General features: G+C 38.0%; 1 protein-coding gene across 1 annotated transcript in view; it reads right to left on the reverse strand.

The window, feature by feature from the left end:
* Window positions 1–5,360: 5,360 nt before the first annotated feature.
* The window catches only part of TYR (tyrosinase), a 105,191-nt gene continuing 95,458 nt past the window's right edge, over window positions 5,361–15,093 (reverse strand). Inside the window, exons 4-5 of the mRNA XM_030332539.1 lie at window positions 13,943–14,124; window positions 5,361–5,940 (exon numbers count right to left, since the gene is read on the reverse strand). Of these exons, the coding sequence (XP_030188399.1) occupies window positions 5,714–5,940; window positions 13,943–14,124 (409 nt within the window). The 3' untranslated portion in view covers window positions 5,361–5,713. The remainder of the gene's footprint in view (window positions 5,941–13,942; window positions 14,125–15,093) is intronic.

The following is a 15,093-nucleotide window of genomic DNA, read 5'->3' on the forward strand; positions in this document are numbered from 1 at the left end:
CGATTCAAGTTACGTCTGAAGGGAGTTCTCTGTGCCTCTTGGATTTCAATGCCTTTTTCCTTCCCCAGTTCAGGGAAGTTCTCAGCTATTATTTCTTCAAGTACCCCTTCAGCACCTTTCCCTCTCTCTTCCTCCTCTGGAATACCAATTATGCGTATATTATTTCTTTTTAGTGTATCACTTAGTTCTCTAATTTTCCCCTCATACTCCTGGATTTTTTTATCTCTCTTTTTCTCAGCTTCCTCTTTTTCCATAACTTTATCTTCTAGTTCACCTATTCTCTCCTCTGCCTCTTCCATCCGAGCCGTGGTGGTTTGCATTTTGTTTTGCATTTCATTTAAAGCGTTTTTCAGCTCCTCGTGACTGTTCCTTAGTCCCTTGATCTCTGTAGCAAGAGATTCTCTGCTGTCCTGTATACTGTTTTCCAGCCCAGCGATTAATTTTATGACTATTATTCTAAATTCACTTTCTGTTATATTATTTAAATCCTTTTTGATCATCTCATTAGCTGTTGTTATTTCCTGGAGATTCTTCTGAGGGGAATTCTTCCGCTTGGTCATTTTGGATAGTCCCTGGTGTGGTGAGAACCTGCAGGGCACTTCCTCTGTGCTGTGGTGTATAACTGGAGTTGGTGGGCGGGGCCGCAGTCAGTCCTGATGTCTGCCCCCAGCCCACCGCTGGGGCCACAGTCAGACTGGTGTGTGCCTTCTCTTCCCCTCTCCTAGGGGCGGGATTCACTGTGGGGTGGCGTGGCCCGTCTGGGCTACTTGCACACTGCCAGGCTTGTGATGCTGGGGATCTGGCGTATTAGCTGGGGTGGGAAGGCAAGGTGCACGGCGGGAGGGGGGGCAGGCTTAGCTCGCTTCTCCTTAGGTGATCCACTTCAGGAGGGGCCCTGTGGCAGCCGGAGGGAGTCAGATCCGCTGCCGGAGGTTTGGCTCCGCAGAAGCACAGAGTTGGGTGTTTGCGCGGAGCGAGCAATTTCCCTGGCCGGAACCGGTTCCCTTTGGGATTTTGGCTGGGGGATGGGCGGGGGAGATGGCGCTGGCGAGCGCCTTTGTTCCCCGCCAAACTGAGCTCTGTTGTCCGGGGGCTCCGCAGCTCACCCTCCCTTTGTCCTCCGGCCTTCCCGCTTTCGGAGCAGAGCTGTTAACTTATGACCTCCCAGACGCTAAGTCGCGCTTGCTGTCGGAACACAGTCCGTCAGGCCCCTCCGCTTTTGCAAGCCGGACTCGGGGACTCTGCTTGGCTGGCGAGCCGCCCCTCCGCCCCGGCTCCCTCCCGCCAGTCCGTGGAGCGCGCACCGCCTCGCCGCCCTTCCTACCCTCTTCCGTGGGCCTCTCGTCTGCACTTGGGTCCGGTGACTCCGTTCTGCTAATCCTCTGGCGGTTTTCTGGGTTATTTAGGCAGGTGTAGGTGGAATCTAAGTGATCAGCAGGACGCGCGGTGAGCCCAGGGTCCTCCTACGCCGCCATCTTCCTCAAGAAAGAATTCTTGAAGACATCTTTTGGTGGAGATAGGTGGTTTGATTAAAGCACTGGGACAGGACCCATGGCGGGAAGAGTTGCCCCAAGACCATGAGGAGAGACTGGTTATATGCTATGGAGTTGTAGGAGGTAACGTCCAGGGGAAGCTTCCAGTGCGATTTTCATATATGCAGAAAATTCTACGCAGGATTGTCATATCCTGGAAGACTCCCAGGATAGTGGAGGCCTAGCTATTGTCAAGCTAAGGTTGTTTGCCCTTTAGCAAAGCATTAGCATTAAGACAGTAGGGAGTTCCTGGAGAAATGCTTTACTCTGAGCCTCAAGTATTTGTCAGTGGGCTGCAGATTATAAAGAAATCTAGTTCTGTCTGCCATTTCCTTCTGCCTTGTTTCCCACATCACTACGGAGGGGTGATGAGGCTCCAAGAAACAGTGTATACGTTTCGCGAGATTAGGCTGTTGATAAGATTGCCTTTTTTTTGTGATTTACTAAGATACTTGTAAATAGATGAAGAGTCAGGTCCTGCAGGACTATGATCTCTATCAGTTAACCATTTGTTTTTCCCCTTTCTTTCATTCTTGGGCAGCCAGGAGTGCCTGAGGAATATCACACCTGGGGGTCGGATGGGGTGTTTGCGGCCTGTCAGCTTGTCTTATGGTCCCTCATCAGTAAGAACGACTTCTTACATTTTGTTTAAGAAAAGAATTTATGGGGACGCCTGGGTGACTCAGTCGGTTAAGCCTAGGAATCTTGATTTTGACTGAGGTCATGACCTCAAGGTTTGGTTAGTGGCATCTAGCCTGATGTTGGTCTGTGTGCTGACAGCAGGGAGACTGCTTGAGATTCTCCCTCTGCCCCGCCCCTTCTCGCACAAGCTCTCACACTCTCTCTCTCTCAAATAAATATTAAAAACAAAAAAGAACTTATGAAACAGATAAACACAGGCTGTACAGAGTATTAATAAGGATTCTGTTTCAAAGAAATGCATTCTTCCTATATAGTTTTAAAAAGCTGAATGATTTGAAAGCCATGAAGACCTCCCGCATTTGCCATAGGCAATTTTATATTCATGATTGTACAAACTAGCCAATGCTTTTGAAAATAAGCAACATAAAGTTAAAACAAAAAACAAAAAACGTCTTCTACTTGCATTTCAGCAGCTTTCAGAAGGAGTCTAATCAGAAGGAGCATGGAACTTTGTTCTCCTGATGTGCCCTCCAAAATAGCACAGGCTAACAATAGGAGGCCCCAAAGAGGCCCTTTTTATGATGACAAAGAAAACTGCTCCTACAAATCAAAGCCCATATAAACAAGGAAAAGGCTATTTAAAACATTCACAATGAATGCCAGTTGTCAGCCTGCTAGAGACACTGCTTGAAATGACTTGTACCCATCACATATTTATTTCTACAGGTGGAGAATTATATATTTGACTTGTTGGAAAGGTTGGTTACTAAAAATACTCTTTTTTTTTAATAAAACACAGAAAGAGGAACAAAAAGAGTGGCAGCTGCTTATTTCTTTGTAACAAAATGTGACTTGTAATGTGGCAATGGTGAAAGAGCAGAGCCAGAAATGAAGCAATTTAGAAAAGCTACACTCTTAAACAATGCCACCGGATGTAATGTTGGTTAGAATTTAATGAACCTGCCAGGTATCTTCAAGTGTCAGTCAGGTAATTTTGGAACCTTATTGAGAAAACCAGACTGAGAATCACTGTGTGATATGGTGCTGCTGACACACAAGTAAATATGTGGCTCCTGTAGAGAAACAGAACCATGTTCTATGTTAAAATGCAGTGGTAGAGGAGGGAATTGTCTTGTGATACAGAAAAGAATGATTTTCTACAGATCGCTGTCAGTAACAATGAAAATTTCCAGGGTGGACTTTCATTCGAGGTACTTTGTAAAAATGATTAAAAATACCACCTGGACCAAAATTTTTGCCTTCAACTGAAACCTACCTAAGTAATTTCTTTGTGTTCTGGGATTAGACAAAAGGCAAACAAAATTCCCTGTCACTGCCTCCTCACAATCTTCTGCAGACCATTATCCAAATTTCTTTTCCCGCTTTTTGTTCTTAGTTTTACTGGTTCCAGTTCCCAACCAAATTGAATCTGGTCCTCAGATGTCATTGTTAATTTATTTTAAATGTTTGTTGTTGTTTTTTTTTTCTGGTAATGTACCAAGTTCAGGATAAAATCCCTTGTATTTACCCACTAGTCCCACAGACCCTCAGTGTCTAAGTAATAAGTATGCTGTTCCGTATCCCTTGCCTGACTTTTCTCTATGAAGCAGCTGAAATTAGACAAGCTAGCCAGCAAGTCTAAACAGTGGGAGTTAGAAGATAATATTACTCTATATAAGTGAGTTTATTAACTATTAGTGATTTCTGAGAGTCAAAGACATTACCTCAGCAATAATTGTGAATTTCTATTTCTAAATGAAAATTAGTCGAGATCATTAAGTCAATGTGTATAATAGGCTGTTTTCTTGCTTTTCTTTGAAATCCAAATTGGGACTAAATAAAATGTAATGATTTAAAGTTATGTGATCTTGACTTTAGGTCAGCTTTTTTCCTAGATAAAGGCATTTTTAAGAGCTCAAGGTTTTCAGTCCACTCACTTTTAAATGCATTCATAAACAATCTGAACACTATGCTTCAGACCTTCTAGGAATTATAGAATATTTTAGTTGAAAGGTACCATACAGGTTCAAATGCTCCCCCCAGACATGTACAGGCTGAGGTGTCAGGACCAGGTAGTTTTCTGGGAGCCTGAATTAGACATGTCTGTCTTTAAAGCTTGGCATCCAGAGACAGTGAAAGATAGTGTTCAGAGATGAGATGGGAAATGCAAATTAAGTAGTAAAACCAAAGTCATATTGAAAATGCTGAGCAAACGTTAATTAGGCATAAGAGAAACAAAGAGATGGAGGTTATCAGTATAGTGCAAATGAGTTTGGATATCCAGTGAGAGTGGAAATTAGAATCTGGTGACATATGAAATACTGTGGAAGAATCACAGGGACTTTTTATAGAGAATGCTTGACCTTGTTTCTGAATGGGGAATTGAGAGTCCTGAGCCAATTTAAATAGGTATTACTATAAACTTAATACTTAAATTCTCTTTATAGAATTCAAGTTGCATTAGCCATCCAGCCTATATGTGAAGAACTATAGTGACAACTACTTATTATTTCCTAAGGATGTCCCTTTTGGTTGTGGAAAGCTCTGAATACTGGACAGTTTTTCCTTTTATTGAACCAAAATGGTCCCCTGTAACTTCCACCAGCTGGACCTTGTCTTTTATGCTATGTATGCATAGCTATAATAGAAATGTAGTATCAACCGTACTATTTTTAGAAATTCAGTGAGACCCAAAAATTCAAGCAGCAGGATTATCTGCATATCGTAATTTAGGGTGTTAATAGCCAAGAGAAACAAGTCTTATTTTATTAGAACTGCAGCCAGGCAATTCACATAATGGTTCTCAAACTTCAAATGTTTCCTAGCATTTTAAATATTCTCTAATAAAATTCTTCTTAGAAGATAAAAAAAAGCTTTTAATAGGGTTATCACCATGATCAGCATAGTTAATGAGTACATCTTGGGACAGGAACTTAGCCATATTTGTTGTAGGGGTGGGGCCTTTATTTTCAGTGAATCATCGAACACATATTCAGAACTATGGAAGGAAAGAGCTAAAGGTTGTTGTTTATTTGAAGTTCCTAATACATTTTGGAGCAAGAATGTAAAATATAAAGGAAACATGCTTTCTGAGGAAAACAAAAATGTACTTCCCAAGCTCAAAGGAGTCAGTTTATGTCAATTTGTTACCATTTTATTAAAATCAAAGAAAGAAGACAATAAAAAAGAAACATTTCATTAAACAATCAGGAGCAAAAATCAAAATTATTCCCACATTTTTATGAGAGCACTTTCATTCAGATACAAGTAAAGTTACTCATTACCAAATGGCATCCTTTTGTTAGAAATATGGGTTTGAGGAAAACTGTCAAAGGGATGATCAAAAGGCAGTAAGGCAAGCACAGGTGTATTCTCCCTGAATTGGAGGAGGGGTACCTTTTGTATTAGATGGCAATTCTGGTAACAGTCTTCACAAACCAATACCGGGGACTGCTCTTGGAACATCCCCTGGGGACTTGAACATCATTTGAGTTAAAGTGAGGTCAGCCTTGTTGGCCCTACTCTATTGCCTAAGCTTTTTATACATGAGTCTGATACAACAAACTGTGGTAATCCTCCTTTTCCATGAGGAGGGGCCGTCTTTCTTCACGGAGCTGCTTTCTTTTGCGACGACACAATAGGCTAGTGAGCCTTCCCAGCACAGCCATGAGGACAGAGCCTACCACAGCAGCCCCAATGAGCCATGGCCAGATCCGACTTGTTTGTTCCAAGAAGGGCTTAATGTAATCTTGAAAAATGTCCCTTTCTGAAACAGAAACATATCCCAGTGTTTTTACTGTTGTCATCATCAGCATCAGCATCATCATTAACATCATCATCATCATCATTATCATTAATTATCCTTTCAGAGTACTGTGGAGTCAGACACTTAGGTTTGAATGCCAGCTCTGCTACTTAGTGGCTATAAGAGCTCAGAAAATTCACACCTAATACTCCTAAACCTTCGTTTCTTTATCAGGAAGGCAGGAACATAATACCACCTTGCTGGAATGTTTTAAAGTTGATTGATAACAATCAATCAACTGATCTGTAATTTATGCAGTGCCTACAACCAAGTCAACTATTGTAATTTTTAGTTCTTTATTCTGATATTTGCTTCCATATTTCAAAATAATAGGCAAATATTACCATCTTTTAATTCATCAAGTTCATATCTGGAGTTCTTCATATAGAAGTAATGATTCTTGTTATCTTACAACTCCCCTTTTCTTCCCCAAGTCTTTTTGGCATAATAACATCATGATTTGGGGTGAAATCCACATCTTGGATTTTCATTAGTTTTAATTTTTTTAATGTTTATTTATTTTTGAGACAGAGAGAGAGAGAGAAAGAGAGAGACAGCGCAAGTTGGGGAGGGGCAGATAGAGAGAGAGGAAGACATGGAAACCTAAGCAGGCTCCAGGCTCTGAGCTGTCAGCACAGAGCCCAATATGGGGCTTAAACCCACAAGCTGTGAGATTATGACCTGAGCTGAAGTCGGATGCTTACCCGACTGAGCCACCCAGGCGCCCCTTCGTTAGTTTTAGTATGTAAATAATATTCACAGTGGAATGGTTACATTTCCTTATGTTATTTTTCCCTTGTAGTTAATAATTTATTGTATCCGTTTGGTTGATTTAAAAATACCTATCACTATTTATAAAAGACTCCAAGATATTCCTATTCATTTTGTATACAAAGAAGAGAGTGCATCTTGGGCTTACCTTGAAGCAAATGATGTCTATGTGACTCAAGTCTTGTGCGAAAGCAATATATGTAACTTTGGGGCATTTTCCTTAAAAAGAAAAAAATGTATCTTTTCCTTTTTCCTTTTTTCTTTTTGCTTAGTGGTAATGCAGATAGTGTGTTGATGAGCCATCATGGACCATGTGGTCCAGATTAAGCCCTACGTCTTGTGGAAACAAGAAAGAAGAGCTCCGGACCCTGGAATTATGGAGCTAATATTCAACAACACACCAAAAATGCTATTTGAGCAATAAATAAAGTAACTTATTTAAGCCACAGGTCTTTGAACCTGCATCTGCTCTCAATCCCTACCTTCCCACCCTCACTGATGCAGGAACTATAACATTCTTTGAAAACTCTTTCCTTGGTCATAGTTGATTGGTACATGGTAGACCACTGACTCAAGATGGGCCAATCAGAATCACTTCTCAGAATTTACTGTGCTGCAGTTGCCAGGTGTCTTGGGAACTGATGACAGCCTGACTTCTCAACCTGTAGAAGACAGGATGAATGCACTCCAAGAAATAGAGATGAGAGAGAATGGGAGAGACAGTGAGAGGGACAAAGGGACAGAGAGACAGAGAGTTTTTAGGGCTTAGAGTTCCCTGGTTCCTGCTCTTCCTCAGTCTCAGCTGCATTTCTGCCTTTCCCAGAGTTTGAGTGTTCATCCCTTCTTGGATTTTTTTAAACCAAAAAATACCTTTATTTTTTAATCTAATCCCATTCCTATGGAGTTTATGCCATTTGCATTTTTGAAAGTCCTGATTATTTAAAAAAGTTAATTATATGTCCACTACAATAAAAGATGGAGTAGAAACCTTAGGAAATTTTGGAATTGCAACTACAGTAAAACCTTCTATTATGAGTAACTTGTTCTGCTAGTGTTCTGCAAGATGAGCAAACATTTGTAATAAATTTTCACTTGATAAATGAGTGATATCTTACAATATGAGTATGTGATGCTGAATGTCATATGATCACAACTGAGCCAATGGTTCTTGAAATGCACTTTGATATACAAGTGCTTTGGATGACAAGCGTGTTTCCAGAATGAATTATGCTCGCAAACCAAGGTTTTATGTATATGTAAACTCCATGTATAATAAAAATGAGATTCACAAGCCAATGAGAAAAGGAATGTTTATTTAATAACATATCTTGGAAATCATGGGTAGCAACATGAAATAAAATTTAAAATGATTCAGAATGTTCAGAATGGTTAAAATAGGAATGTTCTTTTTTATTTAATAGGATTAAAACCCTGTCCATTTCTCCTTCTGTCCTTGACACCATCTTTTTGCCAGCTGTCACTAAGTTACCTCTAAAATTCCTAGAACTCATTAAGCCTAATTTGAACAGTGTTGAAATTTAGAGTTTCTCTTCATCAGGAAGGGACAACAACTTACAAAGGATAAACATTACCAAATACATTATATAAAATATTTAGAACTTTGACATTTAAATCTAAGCAATGAAAGCAAAAAAGCTAAAATTAAAAAGAAATATCAAAAAGTTACTGTTTTCAATATATTTAAAATTATTTAGAAAATGGGACTCCAAATGCCTGGCTTATATTGCTAGTAGTCACTTCAATATATAAAGTATGTTTAAAATGTCTAGCAAAATGCAGGGTACATAGAGATTCCATAATAAATATGATTTCCTCTATTTCAGGCTCAGCTCAAGTCACAATTTTAAAGTACTATTTCTTTGTGCTGCTCTTCAGCCTCTCTTAAAATTTATCTACTTCAGTTCACTCTAAGTGGTCTCAATTTTTACTGCTACCAATGGACTTCTTTGAAACACTCTTTGTATTTCTCAATGGCTCTAAACTAAAATTCAGACTTTCTTTCTCAGCTACTTGCTTTGGAACCCAAAGAGTACACCTTTAAATTATTTTTTATATCATAATTGTTCCATCTTTGGCTACCTAAATTAGCCCTTGGTAAAATGCCTAGCACATAGAAAGAAATTTATAACTGTTAATGATTGTTGTTATTCCATAATAATTTCAACAATATTTCAGTTGAACCAGCTTCTAATAAGAGCTTTCTCTCTCAAAACTGCTTTGATTACTGATTCAAGTCAGCTCTCTTTTGGATTCTCAGACTATTTCTTTCTTCGCTCACTTGTGACACTTGGCACCATTGTCTATGTGTTGTAATTATTTATATGTATTGTATGAGGCAGCTCTCGATAGAGCAGTATCATACAGAAAGCAGGATCACATTTTCCAACAGCATTAAGGACACAGCCTTTTATTTCCAAAGCTTTTTGTTCTCGCCTTTTAATCAGTTATGCATGCAAACAAAATCACCTGCTGCTCAATTTTTAAAAGCATCACTAAATTCGATTATAAGAGAAAATGTTTGACAAATGCCAGACCTCAGCTGCCTTTTGCAGAAAACACTTAAATAATTACAAACATGAGTACTTGAATGATGAATAATAAACTTCTTGAACTAAATTACATGAAGCAGTTTTTTAAAATTTTTTTTAGTAGGCCTAAAGTTTAGCAATAAATAAGAATAAATTTTAAACTCCTTGAATGTACAACAGAAGCAATAGAATAATTCATAAACTAGAAAACAGGCAGTTGCTATTGTTGATTTTAAAGCCAAACTTTTCTAAAATTAATGGTATATATCCATAGCTGTATGAAAAGTACCCTAAACAGATACAACATCTCAAATCAACTTTATTTTTTTAAATATTTAAGTAGAAATAAATAATAAATAGCTAAGTCCCCTAATGTGACTTTTTGAGCCCCCTCTCCCTTCTCTCTTCTGATGGATTTTGTTGCCTTTTCAGTAAAAAGTACCCATTTGGACTACAGAGAAGGAACCATGAGATGGAACATAATATACAAGACATATAGGGACTAAAGAGGACCCTGTCTAGTGTGGCATAATGGGGGAGAAAATTAGTTTGGGATTCAGTATTAGCCACTTAGTTGCTTGATGACTTAGAATTTGCCACTTTATCTTTCTGTTCTCAATTTACTTGCAAAACAAAATAAAAATCACTACTACATAAGATTGTGAAGATTAGCAGAGATAATAATTTACCTGCTGATGTCTGTAACTTATATCCTATTACTATCTGCAGGCCAGAATGTCTGTCTTGTCTGTCTTTCTTTCTTTCTTTCTTTCTTTCTTTCTTTCTCTTTCTTTCTTTCTTCTTTCTTTCTTCCTTTCTTTCATTTATTCGTCTTTGAGAGACAGAGAGAGAGCATTGAGCAGGGGAGGGGAAGAGAGAGAGACACACAGAATCTAAAGCAGTCTCCGGCTCCCAGCTGCCAGCACAGAGCCCGACGTGGGGCCTGAACCCATGAACCATGAGATCATGACCTGAGTTGAAGTAGGACACTTAACCAACTGAGCCACCCAGGTGCCCCCAGAATGTCTTCTGAGTTCAAGGCCAACCAACTGCCCCAGAGACATATTTACCCTGATGTCTCCTATCATCCCATTTCACTGCATAACAAATGCAGACACGAGATTCCCACCATGTCTGGCCTCGCTCTTACTGATACTGTCTCAGTGACAGTATCACCATGCATCATATTCACAGGCCAGAAAGCTTAAAGGCATCCCTAACATCTCCTTCTTTCTCGCCTCCTATGATTCATATGAATTCATGATTATCACCTTGGAATCATTTTCCAAGTTCTGTACATTTTATAAATTCAAAATAATATCAAATTCTTTCATGTTTTCTGCCAATCTACCTACCTCTTGGACTCTTGTAATAGCATCTTCACCACCTTCCCTGAAAGTGCTTTGCAACTGCTACAAAATGCCCTACATACTGCAGTAACAGTAATCTTTAGAAAACTCAAGACAATCTGTTTAAAATTTATCAATGGCTTCTGTTATTTTAGCACTATGGCCAAAATCTGCAATCAAGACCCCCCCCCCTTTTCAACTAATCACTTCTCTCTTTCATGCTGATATCCTCTGAAATATCACTTCATTGACCCCTAGAAATAGGTATATCTCCAAATAAATAAGTCATTAGGTAAGTAATTGTTTAAGGTCTTCCATTAGTATGTAGACTCCATAAAGATAGAGACTATGTTGTTTACCACTGTATCCATCGTATGTAAGAACATGCTTTGTTCAAAGTAGTTATTAAATGTATGTAGAAAGAATAAATAAATCAAAAACACCACCTAGAAAATACCTAGTGTGATCAAAGGCTTGAAATATGTTAAAAATACATGTCTAAAAATGACCTGAGTATTAAGAGGGCTGACATTTTTCTAGCAAGCTTTACTTATATTGGTTAAGAGATATTATCTTTCATGACCAATATCACTTGTACTCAATTTGATTCATTGATTTCACCCCAATAACCAGATATCATTTGATATTTAAACTAGAGAAGCTTGAGAGATATCAATTCTAATCTTGTAGAGTACAAGGTCAAGGTGGAGTGGGGAAAGATTCATACATAAAAAATTACCATGTAACTCTAATAAAGGAATGATTAAACATGACTACATATATGCATAAAATGATTTAATATCTGAGAGTTTGACAAATTGATAAACAGGATCAAAATTTAGCCAGAGAGAACAGCATGTTTAAAAGCATGAGCCCATGAAAGAATATGGCATGTTTTGGAAATGGAAATCATAAAATGCTAAGTGGTGAATCTTTGAAAAGCCATTACAAATATGGTTCTTTCTTTATGTATGGTGGGGTGTTTATAGATGGAAGGGAAAACATGCTACTTGAGACTGTCTTTTTTTTTTTTTTGACTTGCAGAAAGCCCTCCCCTTACCACATCTCTGCTCTTTGCAATTCCCCATTCTCAGTGATCTTAAGGTTTTGAAATAACTGATTTCCAAAGCCAGCCATTTTAGTATTCCTTCCATTGCCTGTGATTTTCAGATAAATCAAAACAGGTTAATCAAAGCCACATTTGTTCAACTAGTGATCCCCAAAGGGCAGGTAAATGTTGATAAAATATAGGTTCTCCTGGTAGCCCTAAATTGTGGTTCTGCTATGCCACATACTAGCTAGATGGACTTGGACAAGTTATTTATATACTTTAGGCTTCTGTTTTCTCATCTGAATAGGAAAAAAGAAATAATAGTACCTAATTCATAGGTTAGTTATGAAGTTTAAATAATGCACACAGCACACCTAAAAGAGTTTCTGGCACATAAAAAATACTCAGTATGTGTTAGCTATTATTAAATGATTTCATTTCTTTCCTCAGGGTAATTTTCCATTGCCTATACTACTCAAATAGGAGAATTTAGCATTCTGTAAATAAACTGTACATTCTCCACCTCTATTTTTCTTGTTATTATCTTCATTTATAGTATTCTCTGCCCTGTTCATCCTTCAAGGTCTTGTCTTTCTCCTTGAGTTATTCAGGGAGTTATTCAACTCAATAGCTTGAGTTATTCAGAAGTCATTGCTTTCTCCTCTGTGCTCCTCTGTTGGATTTTGTTTATGACTTTTTTGCTGCACTTAACACAGACTGATGTTTTGTACTTTCTTGCACAATTGCCTGACTTCCACATTGAATTTAGAGCTCCTTGAAGTTTGGAAATATGTCAGTCCTTTATGTCCTTAGAATCTAGCACAAGAGGTAGGAAGTTGGTAAATGTTATTAATATGTTTAATTTACTTGTTTTTATGAATTATAATTTTTATGAATTATCAATGAATATAATGAAACATCACTGCTTATTGAATACCCCTTACTCTCAAGCCATATGTTATTGTTTTTTGTTTTGTTTTGTTTTTCTACTGTTTTTGGATGTTGATACTCCTGTGTTAGAGTAGAAGCATAGTGTAGTGAAATGAAGAGAGGGCCTTACAGTATTGAAATCTGCCTCCTCCACATATTGGTGTCTGATATTGGGAAAGTCATTTAAACTCTCACAGTATCAGTGGGATCACCTATTACTACAGATACTGATACTAACCCTAATGTATGATTGATTAGTAACACATGTGCGAGATCTGCATGTAGCAGGTTCTTGGGTGGGGGAAGACATTGTTACCTGTACCACATTTATTAGGAAGATACTGATATTTCTACTCAGGAAGATTATTTAAAGCCCAAATATAATTATCATCTTAGAGTTTTATATTATTAGGTTAATCATGGTCATAGCAATTATCATTTTAATCATGCTTTCTTCTTCTTTTTCCTCCTCCTGACTTTCCTCCTCCTCTTCTTCCTCCTCATCCTCCTTCTTCTTCTTTCTCTTATTGTTGTTGTTATTATTATTATTGTTATTATTAATTAGGCTTAAAATTAAAACATCCACAAGTTTTCTTGGTAATTTTTTAAATTTATTTATTTACTTATTTATTATTTTGGAAGGAGAGAAAGAGTGTGTGCCCAAGCAGGGGAAGGGCAGAGGGGCCGGGGGGAGAGAGAGAGAGAGAGAGAGAGAGAGAGAGAGAGAATATCCCAAGCAGGCTCTGAGCTGAGCATAGATCAGTACAGGGCTTGATGCCACGACCATGAAATCATGACCTGAGCCAAAATCAAGAGTCAGACACTGAACCAACAGAGCTGCCCATGCTTCCCTAAAACTACAAGATATTTATCTTTTGTCACACCACACTGGACTCTTTAATACATCATATTCATTTAATTATCACAATATCTCTTTGAAGTATTCTGACCCCAATATTTCAGGTTAAAAAACTGAGATTCATAGAGTGAAGAAAAATTTCCAAGGTCACCTTACAGTCAGCTGATAGAGTCATGTCTTAAACCCTCTTTTTCCTTTCTGATTTTAATTGTAATGTTCTTTCCACGGCTGCCATATGCAAAATGCCCTATATTAAGCAGAATAGATGTGAATTTAAAGATCCTTGCAACTTAGTTCATGTAATAATAAATTAGTGATAAATTAAGGTTTGTAGTATGCTTTCCCAATTTAAAGGCTTTGGGGATAGCATTGTAAAACAAAAGGTTATGTAGTCCCTCAAAAGATATTGGTCACACAAGATTCATCATTTCATATGAAAGAAATTAAACTTTACCTGAATCTTGTAGGTTGCTATAGTCATAGCCCAGATCTCTGGATGAAATAAAGAAATCACCATTTCTGTATAGAGGTATAAAAGGAACCATGTAGGACTCCCGGTTGTGTCCAATGGGTGCATTGGCTTCTGGATAAACTTCTTGAAGAGGATGGTGCCTTCGGAGCCATTGTTCAAAAATACTGTAGAGGAAAGGATTATTCAGACTCAGAAACATGTTTATAAGAGAAATATTTATAATTCTTAAAGTAAAATAACCAGGCATATCTTAAAATTCCAAGACATGGAAGGATGCCAAATATATTTTTTATGCTTTGAAAATATTTTGTAAAGCACTAGTTCATTCTGTCAGCCCCTGATGAAGCTCACTCACTTGAAAGAAATATGAGAGGGTAACTATGGAAAGGGAATTTCTTAGGTAAGTGAACTTTACATGACAAGTTTAGACCTTTCAGAATGCTGCAGAACAAGGGTAATTATTGGTTGAATGACAACTGAATCAGAGTTGTAAATTAAATATGTTTCTTGTTTCAAAGAAAGTTAGCCTAAAGAAAGAACACATAAAACTAAGTTGGATTCAGTACTAAAATTTGTTTTTTTGTTTGTTTGTTTTTTGCTTTTTGTTTTTTGGTCATGGCAGGGGACTTTCAATTATTTCAACCATCTTGTTCTGTTTGGCGAAGTGTATGCTTAATGAGACTTGGGGTGAGAAAGAGCTTACCTCCCATAATGAAGACTAAAAATACCTGGACTTGGCTTTCCATCTTCCCCTGAAGCTAGAGTATGACCATACGATTCATACTCAATCATATATTCATCCAAGACTTTGAAACAGAAGATAGTGACATACAGAAGCAAGGACAATGACAAATTATTCTGGTAGTGGGAAGACAATTGTGATAACAACATCTAATTTTTAGGGATTATAAGACCAGAAGTACCAGGAAAGGAATATCCTGTGTTCTATAGCATGGTTTTAGCAGATCTCTTGGCTGCTACTCCCCTCTTCCCTTGTTCCCACTCATTTCTGAACCTGCTTCTCCATGATTTCCTGAGCTATCCAATATCTTCTTAGCAAATTCTTTTTCTGTTTAAATCAACCAGAGTTAGTCTCTTGTGTGCAATTAAAAATTATGACAGAACAAAAGATA

Source organism: Lynx canadensis, chromosome D1 (genome assembly GCF_007474595.2).
Source record: "Lynx canadensis isolate LIC74 chromosome D1, mLynCan4.pri.v2, whole genome shotgun sequence".
Classification (NCBI taxonomy): Eukaryota; Metazoa; Chordata; class Mammalia; order Carnivora; family Felidae; genus Lynx; species Lynx canadensis.